The sequence below is a fragment of the Bombina bombina genome, chromosome 3, assembly GCF_027579735.1.
Source record: "Bombina bombina isolate aBomBom1 chromosome 3, aBomBom1.pri, whole genome shotgun sequence".
Classification (NCBI taxonomy): domain Eukaryota; kingdom Metazoa; phylum Chordata; class Amphibia; order Anura; family Bombinatoridae; genus Bombina; species Bombina bombina.
This window is the reverse complement of record NC_069501.1, coordinates 31,387,806-31,400,290: the sequence shown is the minus strand read 5'-3', so window position 1 is coordinate 31,400,290 and position 12,485 is coordinate 31,387,806. Positions and strand designations below refer to the sequence as shown.

Here is a 12,485-nt window from a genome sequence, read left to right as displayed (position 1 = left end):
TATAGTGTACTTTATATTATATAGTGTACTACATATTGTATAGTGTACTACATATTGTATAGTCTACTTTATATTATATAGTGTACTACATATTGTATAGTCTACTACATATTGTATTGTGTACTTTATATTATATAGTGTACTACATATTGTAGAGTGTACTACATATTGTAGAGTGTACTACATATTGTAGAGTGTACTACATATTGTATAGTCTACTTTATATTATATAGTGTACTACATATTGTAGATTATACTACATATTGTATAGTGTACTACATATTGTATTGTGTACTACATATTGTATAGTGTACTAAGGGCCAGATTACAAGTGGAGTGCTAAATATCACTTGCATGCAAGCAATATTAGCGCTCCACTTTGTAATACCAGCACACGATAATATGCGCTAGTATTACAAGTTAATCGAAATGTGAGCGCAATTGCTAGGAAGCAAAGTTGCCCATTTGCGAGACCTCAATAATTTAGCGCTCCACTTGTAATCTAGCCCTATGTAAAAATATATAAAATTGATCTAATACTACTTGCTTCTATTTCAGGTGTGCAGAACATTACTGTCCTTAAACCTTTCCCTGAAACATCTCAGTGGCTAATGAAGAAAACTGAGGACAACCTGGTTCCCCCCAACCTTGTGTCCCGATCTTGGGATAACTTCCCCAGTGTTGAGGTTTGTGTTTGCCTATTGTCACTTGTCAGACATCGGTAGAATGTGTAGTTATGTTCAGATCAGCTACACCTGGGTACATAATATGTTCTCATCAGTCCACAAGATGATTCTGGGTTACGGTCACATGCAACAGTTAATAAAATTCACATGCTCTTACCCTTTATTGCTTAAATAAGAAAATAGATCACTGTTCTAGTGCATTGTCCTGAAGCACAGACGGTTATTGCCAGTAGTAGCTATGCAGGGTGGTGCAGAACATAACCTGTTAACCTTGCGTGTGTTATATATTGCAGAGAAAGACCCCAGGACCTCCTTTTGGTGTTGGTGTGTGGAAAGGTCTCTGTATTGGCAGCAAACAGGAGACTAGACCCCGTCCTGCAATCCTCAGATGCCCCAACGTGCTGCTGACCCGCCAGCTCCTCCTGTATAAGCCAATCAGCACGGACATGCGCAAGACGCTGCAGCTGGCTCTTAAAGTAAGATTGTAATACGCTGCTCAATTAGTATGTGTGACTACATCCTACACTTCCCCACTGTCACCCCTGGTACTTGTCTTCTGGTCCGAAAAGCCTAACTGAGAATACAGAGGGTGTGCACCGTAACCAGTAAGTCTGATGCCGTTTATAAACATATAGGGCTAGATTACAAGTAGAGCGCAATAGTTTGCGCCATAGCGATAAGGGGTATATTGCGAGGGTTTGCGCTCATCAGGTTTACCGCTGGTATTACAAGTTGAAAGTAAACTCGATCGGGTGAGCGCAATTGTGATTTACGCTAGAATTATTACCGAAATTTCATAGCTGTGGTTAACTGTTTGGCGAAAATAAAAAGTTGCACAAAACACTTCAAAAATATGTTACAAAGTGCAGGTACACTCATAATAACACTGTCTTATAAAAAAAAATAAAAAAAACATTGCACACAAAAGTTATAAAGGCTTAAAGATATGAGATCAAATACCACTCCACTTGTGATCTGGCCCACAATGTAGTATTATTCTTCATTAGCAGCTCTTGTACATTTAATGACGTCAACTCTAGTGCTGAATTGTTCATTGGTTGATAAGGAAAACTTGCACAGCTATAGGTAAACAGGGACAAACCTATACACACATGTAGCATAAAGTCATTTTATTCAGCACAGAAAGAACAACAAACAAACAAAGACCTGTAATATTTCTTCAAATAGCCTCTTCTTTTATATGCAACAAAGAATAAACGCTCTTAATGTTGTACCTTAATATGGATGCAAGAGAAGCTTTCTCTCTCTTTATAAACAGGAGTTTATTGATACAGCGCTGAAGAAGGAGGAGGAACTTCATGAGCTTAAAATGAAAGATCCCAGGACGGCAGAAGAGAGGGACCATGCAGCCAACCTACTGAAGCTTGTCTTGGTGAGAACTTCTTATACAGAGAGATGGCACTATAGACCTTCACACGCACACATAGCCAGCCTCTTACTTTGTCATTGGTCGTTTTATGTTTTTTATTATTTATTTTAATTTTATTTTGCTCCTCTGCAATACACAGCTCCACTATAAGAACTGAGAGAGCTAATTCCTCACCCAAACTAAACAGACTATCCCCGCACAGAGTTTAGCATTTCCTTCTTAGCTGATGAGAGTCCATAGCTTCATAACATGTGGGTATATCCCAGCCTTTCAGGAGGAGGTTTATGTCCTTATAAGTTAATGTTAACTATGTCATTTGCAGCTTAGCATAGTGTTAACTTGAGACTTTCCTGGCATATAAATTGTAGATTGCTGCCTGGCATTGCCCACTTGTATTTAACAAATGCCAATTAGCAGCTCAGCAAGAAGTTGGCAGGTCATTTGCTGTGCCGCACCCCTTGGTAGCGAGATGAGCCACCTACATACCCCACATTCCTGCCATAGTAATAAACAGTACCTTTCCTTCTTTTTCCAAGGGGGGATGAATAGTACAACTTAAATGTCTGTCACCAAGATTACAAGTTGTGCGCTAAACACGGTGCGTAAATAACGCAAACTAATAGTGGTATTGCACTCTCCATAGCGCGGCAATTACAAGTTACTGAGAAACCTTATTTTGTTGTGCAATATGGTGCATTAAGCTCTGTACTGCAAAAAAAGCCAAGGCCTGACTTGACGTGCTCGTGCACGTTTCCCCCCATAGACATCAATAGAGAGAAGGTGTTAGAAAAAAACTAACACCTGCGATCATGGATTGGCGATCGCAACCCCATTGATGTTTATTTGGAAAATAAAGTTATCTATAAATCTAACACCCTAACATAATCCCCTAGTCTAAATACCCCTAATCCTCCGCCCCTGACATTGCCAACACGAATTAAAGTTATTAACCCCTAAACCCCCCCTCTGATATTGCCAACACTAAATAAACATATTAACCCCTAAACCACCGGCCCCCTACATCGCTACTAATAAAATAAAGTTATTAAACCCTAAATTGCCGCCCCCCACATTGCTACTAATAAAATAGAGTTATTAACCCCTAAACCGCCGGGCCCCTACATCGCTACTAATAAAATAGAGTTATTAACCCCTAAACCGCCAACCCCCCACATCGCCAACACTAAATAAAGATATTAACCCCTAAACTGCAGACCCCCACATCGCCAACACTTAACTAAACCTATTAACCCCTAAACCGCTGGCCCCCCACATTGCAAAACACTAAATTAAACTATTAACCTCTAAACCTAACACCCCCTAACTTTACATTAAACTTATAATATAACTATCTTAATATAAATAAAAACTTACCTGTGAAAAAACTAAGATTAAACAATAAATTAACCTATCATTACTATTTTATAAAATAAAATAAAAATAAAAAAAACTAAATTACAATATTAAAAACACTACGAAAAAATTTAAAAAAATTACGAAAATTAAAAATAATCTAACATTACAAACAAAAACACTAACATTACGAAAAATAAAAAAAAATCTAAGATTACAAAAAATAATGAACTAAATTAAACCTAATCTAATAGCCCTATAAAAACAAAAAAATACCCCAAAATAAAAACACCCCCTAATCTATCAATAAACTACAAAAAGCCCTTGGTTAAACTGCTCTTTTATCTACAAAAATTACAAAGTCCCCCCTAAAAGTAACCTCCCCCCCACCCAACCAACCCCCAAAATAAAAAAAACCTAAGCATTTGTATGGGCATTGTCCTTAAAAAGGCAATCAGTTCTTTTGTTCCCATTAAAACAAAAAATGCCCTAATCTAAAAAAAAAGCACCCAAAAAAACCTAACACTAACCCCAAAAAATCTACTCACTGTTCCTGAAGTCCAGGCGGCAAAGATCTTCTTCCAGGGTGGTACCATCTTCTATCTTCTTCCCGGAGGTGCGGAGCGGTCTTCATCAATGCGCGGATCCGAGGTGCTGGTCCTCATCTGGAGCGCTGGTCCTCTTCAGTGGAGGCGGGCTTCAGCGACGTGGATCCTCCTCTTCATGCGATCGTCTGCCGCACACTTAAGCTTCAATGCAAGGTACCCCTTTTATATTGGGGTACCGTTGTATTCCTATTGGCTGAAATATTCAAATCAGCCAATAGGATGAGAGCTGCTTAAATCCTATTGGCTGTACAAATCAAGGGGTACCTTGCATTGAAGATTCAGTGTGTGGCGGACGATCACATGAAGAGGAGGATCCACGTTGCTGTAGAGGACCAGCGCTCTAGATGAGGACCAGCGCTCCGGATCCGCGCATTGCTGAAGATCGCTCCGCACCTCCGGGAAGGAGATAGAAGATGGCGCCGCCCTGGAAGAAGATCTTCCCCCCCTGGATGAAGACTTTGCTCCGCATGGACTTCCGGACTTCAGGAACGGTGAGTAGATTTTCTGGGGTTAGTCTTAGCTTTTTTTTTTTTTTGCTTTTTTTTTTTTATAAATTTAGGACATTTTTTATTTTAATGGGTACAAAAGAGCTTTTTCTCCAACATAGGTGTGTCCGGTCCACGGCGTCATCCTTACTTGTGGGATATTCTCCTCCCCAACAGGAAATGGCAAAGAGCCCAGCAAAGCTGGTCACATGATCCCTCCTAGGCTCCGCCTACCCCAGTCATTCTCTTTGCCGTTGTACAGGCAACATCTCCACGGAGATGGCTTAGAGTTTTTTAGTGTTTAACTGTAGTTTTTATTATTCAATCAAGAGTTTGTTATTTTGAAATAGTGCTGGTATGTACTATTTACTCAGAAACAGAAAAGAGATGAAGATTTCTGTTTGTATGAGGAAAATGATTTTAGCAACCGTAACTAAAATCCATGGCTGTTCCACACAGGACTGTTGAGAGCAATTAACTTCTGTTGGGGGAACAGTATGCAGTCTCTTGCTGCTTGAGGTATGACACATTCTAACAAGACGATGTAATGCTGGAAGCTGTCATTTTCCCTATGGGATCCGGTAAGCCATGTTTATTACGATCGTAAATAAGGGCTTCACAAGGGCTTATTAAGACTGTAGACTTTTTTTGGGCTAAATCGATTCATTATTAACACATATTTAGCCTTGAGGAATCATTTTATCTGGGTATTTTGATATAATAATATCGGCAGGCACTGTATTAGACACCTTATACCTTAGGGGCTTTCCCAAAGCATAAGCAGAGCCTCATTTTCGCGCCGGTGTGGCGCACTTGTTTTTGAGAAGCATGGCATGCAGTCGCATGTGAGAGGAGCTCTGACACTTAGAAAAGACTTTCTGAAGGCGTCATTTGGTATCGTATTCCCCTTTGGGCTTGGTTGGGTCTCAGCAAAGCAGATACCAGGGACTGTAAGGGGGTTAAAGTTTAAAACGGCTCCGGTTCCGTTATTTTAAGGGTTAAAGCTTCCAAATTTGGTGTGCAATACTTTTAAGGCTTTAAGACACTGTGGTGAAAATTTGGTGAATTTTGCACAATTCCTTCATGTTTTTTCGCAATTGCAGTAATAAAGTGTGTTCAGTTTAAAATTTAAAGTGACAGTAACGGTTTTATTTTAAAACGTTTTTTGTACTTTGTTATCAAGTTTATGCCTGTTTAACATGTCTGAACTACCAGATAGACTGTGTTCTGAATGTGGGGAAGCCAGAATTCCTATTCATTTAAATAAATGTGATTTATGTGATAATGACAATGATGCCCAAGATGATTCCTCAAGTGAGGGGAGTAAGCATGGTACTGCATCATTCCCTCCTTTGTCTACACGAGTCTTGCCCACTCAGGAGGCCCCTAGTACATCTAGCGCGCCAATACTCCTTACTATGCAACAATTAACGGCTGTAATGGATAATTCTGTCAAAAACATTTTAGCCCAAATGAACACTTGTCAGCGTAAGCGCGGCTGCTCTGTTTTAGATACTGAAGAGCATGGCAACGCTGATACTAATATCTCTGAAGGGCCCCTAACCCAGTCTGATGGGGCCAGGGAAGTTTTGTCTGAGGGAGAAATTACTGATTCAGGGAACATTTCTCAACAGGCTGAACCTGATGTGATTGCATTTAAATTTAAGTTGGAACATCTCCGCATTCTGCTTAAGGAGGTATTATCCACTCTGGATGATTGTGACAAGTTGGTCATCCCAGAGAAACTATGTAAAATGGACAAGTTCCTAGAGGTGCCGGGGCTCCCAGAAGCTTTTCCTATACCCAAGCGGGTGGCGGACATTGTTAATAAAGAATGGGAAAGGCCCGGTATTCCTTTCGTCCCTCCCCCCATATTTAAAAAATTGTTTCCTTTGGTCGACCCTAGAAAGGACTTATGGCAGACAGTCCCCAAGGTCGAGGGGGCGGTTTCCACTTTAAACAAACGCACCACTATACCCATAGAGGATAGTTGTGCTTTCAAAGATCCTATGGATAAAAAATTAGAAGGTTTGCTTAAAAAGATGTTTGTTCAGCAGGGTTACCTTCTACAACCAATTGCATGCATTGTCCCTGTCGCTACAGCCGCATGTTTCTGGTTCGATGAGCTGATAAAGGCGGTCGATAGTGATTCTCCTCCTTATGAGGAGATTATGGACAGAATCAATGCTCTCAAATTGGCTAATTCTTTCACCCTAGACGCCACTTTGCAATTGGCTAGGTTAGCGGCTAAGAATTCTGGGTTTGCTATTGTGGCGCGCAGAGCGCTTTGGTTGAAATCTTGGTCGGCTGATGCGTCTTCCAAGAACAAGCTACTTAACATTCCTTTCAAGGGGAAAACGCTGTTTGGCCCTGACTTGAAAGAGATTATCTCTGATATCACTGGGGGTAAGGGCCACGCCCTTCCTCAGGATCGGCCTTTCAAGGCAAAAAATAAACCTACTTTTCGTCCCTTTCGTAGAAACGGACCAGCCCGAGGTGCTACGTCCTCTAAGCAAGAGGGTAATACTTCTCAAGCCAAGCCAGCTTGGAGACCAATGCAAGGCTGGAACAAGGGAAAGCAGGCCAAGAAACCTGCCACTGCTACCAAGACTGCATGAAAAGTTGGCCCCCGATCCGGGACCGGATCTGGTGGGGGGCAGACTCTCTCTCTTCGCTCAAGCTTGGGCAAGAGATGTTCTGGATCCTTGGGCGCTAGAAATAGTCTCCCAAGGTTATCTTCTGGAATTCAAGGGACTTCCCCCAAGGGGGAGGTTCCACAGGTCTCAGTTGTCTTTAGACCACATAAAAAGACAGGCATTCTTACATTGTGTAGAAGACCTGTTAAAAATGGGAGTGATTCATCCTGTTCCATTAAGAGAACAAGGGATGGGGTTCTACTCCAATCTGTTCATAGTTCCCAAAAAAGAGGGAACGTTCAGACCAATCTTAGATCTCAAGATCTTAAACAAGTTTCTCAAGGTTCCATCGTTCAAGATGGAAACCATTCGAACTATTCTTCCTTCCACCCAGGAAGGTCAATTCATGACCACGGTGGATTTAAAGGATGCGTATCTACATATTCCTATCCACAAGGAACATCATCGGTTCCTGAGGTTCGCATTCCTGGACAAGCATTACCAGTTCGTGGCGCTTCCTTTCGGATTAGCCACTGCTCCAAGGATTTTCACAAAGGTACTAGGGTCCCTTCTAGCTGTGCTAAGACCAAGGGGCATTGCTGTAGTACCTTACTTGGACGACATTCTGATTCAAGCGTCGTCCCTTCCTCAAGCAAAGGCTCACACGGACATCGTCCTGGCCTTTCTCAGATCTCACGGATGGAAAGTGAACGTGGAAAAGAGTTCTCTATCTCCGTCAACAAGGGTTCCCTTCTTGGGAACAATAATAGACTCCTTAGAAATGAGGATATTTCTGACAGAGGCCAGAAAAACAAAGCTTCTAGACTCTTGTTGGATACTTCATTCCGTTCCTCTTCCTTCCATAGCTCAGTGCATGGAAGTGATCGGGTTGATGGTAGCGGCAATGGACATAGTTCCTTTTGCGCGCATTCATCTAAGACCATTACAACTGTGCATGCTCAGTCAGTGGAATGGGGATTATACAGACTTGTCTCCGAAGATACAAGTAAATCAGAGGACCAGAGACTCACTCCGTTGGTGGCTGTCCCTGGACAACCTGTCACAAGGGATGACATTCCGCAGACCAGAGTGGGTCATTGTCACGACCGACGCCAGTCTGATGGGCTGGGGCGCGGTCTGGGGAGCCCTGAAAGCTCAGGGTCTTTGGTCTCGGGAAGAATCTCTTCTACCGATAAATATTCTGGAACTGAGAGCGATATTCAATACTCTCAAGGCTTGGCCTCAGCTAGCGAGGGCCAAGTTCATACGGTTTCAATCAGACAACATGACAACTGTTGCGTACATCAACCATCAGGGGGGAACAAGGAGTTCTCTAGCGATGGAAGAAGTGACCAAAATCATTCTATGGGCGGAGTCTCACTCCTGCCACCTGTCCGCTATCCACATCCCAGGAGTGGAAAATTGGGAAGCGGATTTTCTGAGTCGTCAGACATTGCATCCGGGGGAGTGGGAACTCCATCCGGAAATCTTTGCCCAAGTCACTCAGCTGTGGGGCATTCCAGACATGGATCTGATGGCCTCTCGTCAGAACTTCAAAGTTCCTTGCTACGGGTCCAGATCCAGGGATCCCAAGGCGGCTCTAGTGGATGCACTAGTAGCACCTTGGACCTTCAAACTAGCTTATGTGTTCCCGCCGTTTCCTCTCATCCCCAGGCTGGTAGCCAGGATCAATCAGGAGAGGGCGTCGGTGATCTTGATAGCTCCTGCGTGGCCACGCAGGACTTGGTATGCAGATCTGGTGAATATGTCATCGGCTCCACCTTGGAAGCTACCTTTGAGACGAGACCTTCTTGTTCAGGGTCCGTTCGAACATCCGAACCTGGTTTCACTCCAGCTGACTGCTTGGAGATTGAACGCTTGATTTTATCGAAGCGAGGGTTCTCAGATTCTGTTATCGATACTCTTGTTCAGGCCAGAAAGCCTGTAACTAGAAAAATTTACCACAAAATTTGGAAAAAATATATCTGTTGGTGTGAATCTAAAGGATTCCCTTGGGACAAGGTTAAGATTCCTAAGATTCTATCCTTCCTTCAAGAAGGATTGGAAAAAGGATTATCTGCAAGTTCCCTGAAGGGACAGATTTCTGCCTTGTCTGTGCTACTTCACAAAAAGCTGGCAGCTGTGCCAGACGTTCAAGCCTTTGTTCAGGCTCTGGTTAGAATTAAGCCTGTTTACAAACCTTTGACTCCTCCTTGGAGTCTCAATTTAGTTCTTTCAGTTCTTCAGGGGGTTCCGTTTGAACCCTTACATTCCGTTGATATTAAGTTATTATCTTGGAAAGTTTTGTTTTTAGTTGCAATCTCTTCTGCTAGAAGAGTTTCAGAATTATCTGCTCTGCAGTGTTCTCCTCCTTATCTGGTGTTCCATGCAGATAAGGTGGTTTTACGTACTAAGCCTGGTTTTCTTCCAAAAGTTGTTTCTAACAAAAACATTAACCAGGAGATTATCGTACCTTCTCTGTGTCCGAAACCAGTTTCAAAGAAGGAACGTTTGTTGCACAATTTGGATGTTGTTCGCGCTCTAAAATTCTATTTAGATGCTACAAAGGATTTTAGACAAACATCTTCCTTGTTTGTTGTTTATTCTGGTAAAAGGAGAGGTCAAAAAGCAACCTCTACCTCTCTCTCTTTTTGGATTAAAAGCATCATCAGATTGGCTTACGAGACTGCCGGACGGCAGCCTCCCGAAAGAATCACAGCTCATTCCACTAGGGCTGTGGCTTCCACATGGGCCTTCAAGAACGAGGCTTCTGTTGATCAGATATGTAAGGCAGCGACTTGGTCTTCACTGCACACTTTTACCAAATTTTACAAGTTTGATACTTTTGCTTCTTCTGAGGCTATTTTTGGGAGAAAGGTTTTGCAAGCCGTGGTGCCTTCCATTTAGGTGACCTGATTTGCTCCCTCCCTTCATCCGTGTCCTAAAGCTTTGGTATTGGTTCCCACAAGTAAGGATGACGCCGTGGACCGGACACACCTATGTTGGAGAAAACAGAATTTATGTTTACCTGATAAATTACTTTCTCCAACGGTGTGTCCGGTCCACGGCCCGCCCTGGTTTTTCTAATCAGGTCTGATAATTTATTTTCTTTAACTACAGTCACCACGGTATCATATGGTTTCTCCTATGCAAATATTCCTCCTTAACGTCGGTCGAATGACTGGGGTAGGCGGAGCCTAGGAGGGATCATGTGACCAGCTTTGCTGGGCTCTTTGCCATTTCCTGTTGGGGAGGAGAATATCCCACAAGTAAGGATGACGCCGTGGACCGGACACACCGTTGGAGAAAGTAATTTATCAGGTAAACATAAATTCTGTTTTTTTTTTATTTTGGGGGGGTTCGTTGGGTGGGGGGGTTACTTTTAGGGGGGAATTTGTAATTTTTGTAGTTAAAACTTAGGGCAATGCCCTACAAAAGGCCCTTTTAAGGGCTATTGGTAGCTTATTGATAGATTAGGGGATGTTTTTATTTTGGGATGGCTTTTTTGGTTTTATAGGACTATAAGATTAGGTTTTTTTACTTTATTTCCAATGGCATGAAGAGTCCACAAATCCATTCCAATTACTAGTGGGAATTCAACTCCAGGCCAGCAGGAGGAGGCAAAGAGCATCGGGAGGATGTGTGAAGATGGTGTCTGAATATATATATTTTTTTTTAAATATCTTTTCTTTTATTGATTTTTCAAACAAACAAACAAAGAAAAATATGAAACAGGATAAACAACATGACAGATTCAATAGTATACAGATACAGTATTTTTCCAACATCTATAGTTTTCGGTTTAGACCCAAAGCATTGTTTATATTTGCATATCCACCTTAACTACAGTTATAGACCCTCTAAGGTTACACAGGTTATCACTCAAGATTTTTAGTTAGGCGTTTGAACTTTAAGATTTGTCTATTGCTGCAAGGGTCAACCTATTGTTTTTTTTCATCCATACCACCCTAGCTTATGTACCAGTCTCCCCACCTATTTAGCTCAAGGAAAGGCCTTGTGCATAAATCAAATGATCATATATTCACACCTCTCCTCTCCACCTCATTTTCCAGAGACCTTGTCCTCCCACTATATAAATATTGTTCCCATAAAAATATCATATCATGATAAAAATTCAAGCGGCCCAATCTAAGGTAGTATAATCTTTCCAGTATCAAGGTATTTTTAACTAGGTCAAGCCAATGAATGACCGAGGGTGGGTGGGTTTTCTTCCAAAATTTTGGGATAAGTCTTTTTGCGGCATTTAGTAAAATTTGATAGAGACATTTTCTAATTTTACAGGGGATATGTGGGCTGGCGTTGAATAAGACTCCCTCAGGGGAAAGGACCAAGTCAGTTCCAAGAATTTTGCCTATCTGTGTTTGGACTTGAGTCCAGAATGGTTGTAGTTTATCGCAACCCCACCAAATATGATGCATAGTGCCCTCTTGGTCGCATCCTCTCCAGCACTTATTGCTGGCTTTTGTGAACATGTGTTTTAATTTGCTAGGGGTCAGGTACCACCTGGTGAGTATTTTAATATTGGTTTCAAGTGCTGCCGCCGAATGCGCTGATCTAGCAGTAGCCTGAAACCATGAGTCCCATTGCTTGTGCGAGGCTTCTATCCCTAATTCTCCCTCCCATCTTTTAGTATAATTTGGTTTGTTGGGGTAGTGTGATCTGAGGATATTTTTATACGTAAGTGATATGACTTTCTTGGGGGTTTGTTGGGCGGAACAAAGGAGTTCAAATACAGTTCGGGCTCTGAATAAGTCCTGTTTATATTTGTGCATGGAAAGATAGTGGCGTACCTGGTGATAGGCAAACCAAGATTGGAATTGGGTAAAGCCTTGTGAGATCAACATATCTCTCTGCACTAGTTTCCCTCTTTCCACTAGTGTGAACACGGGGGTATAGTCTAGGAGTTTTGAGGTTGTATTTACAGGTTGTTTTATCCCTAAGGGACCTTCCCGAAGTTCCCTATTAAGGTTGAGTGTTGTCAGTGGTGAATAAGTTGATGTTATAAGTTTGTGAGAGTTCCGCATTTTGGACCAGGTTGACCATGTTTCTTTGATTATTGGGTAGTCTGCAATCTTCTCTAGGGGGGGTTTATATGGGGCCCAGCACATTACACCCAGTTGGGGTATTCCTAATAATTGGGATTCTAAGTGGATACATCTCTTATAGGATTCAGTCCCCTGTCTACACCACTCCACAATTCTATTTAGGGTAATTGCCATTTTATAAAAGTGTAGATTCGGAACCCCTAACCCACCTTCCTCCCTAAGCCTATATAATGTATTTTTTGCTAGCCGTGGGGGTCTACG

The 12,485-nt window shown here is 42.1% G+C and overlaps 1 protein-coding gene across 1 annotated transcript in view; it reads left to right on the top strand.

Moving 5' to 3' along the window:
• Positions 1-12,485, top strand: part of SPAG17 (sperm associated antigen 17) — a 783,114-nt gene that overhangs the window by 607,428 nt on the left and 163,201 nt on the right. The window contains exons 34-36 of the mRNA XM_053705129.1: positions 559-686; positions 980-1,162; positions 1,966-2,079. Of these exons, the coding sequence (XP_053561104.1) occupies positions 559-686; positions 980-1,162; positions 1,966-2,079 (425 nt within the window). The remainder of the gene's footprint in view (positions 1-558; positions 687-979; positions 1,163-1,965; positions 2,080-12,485) is intronic.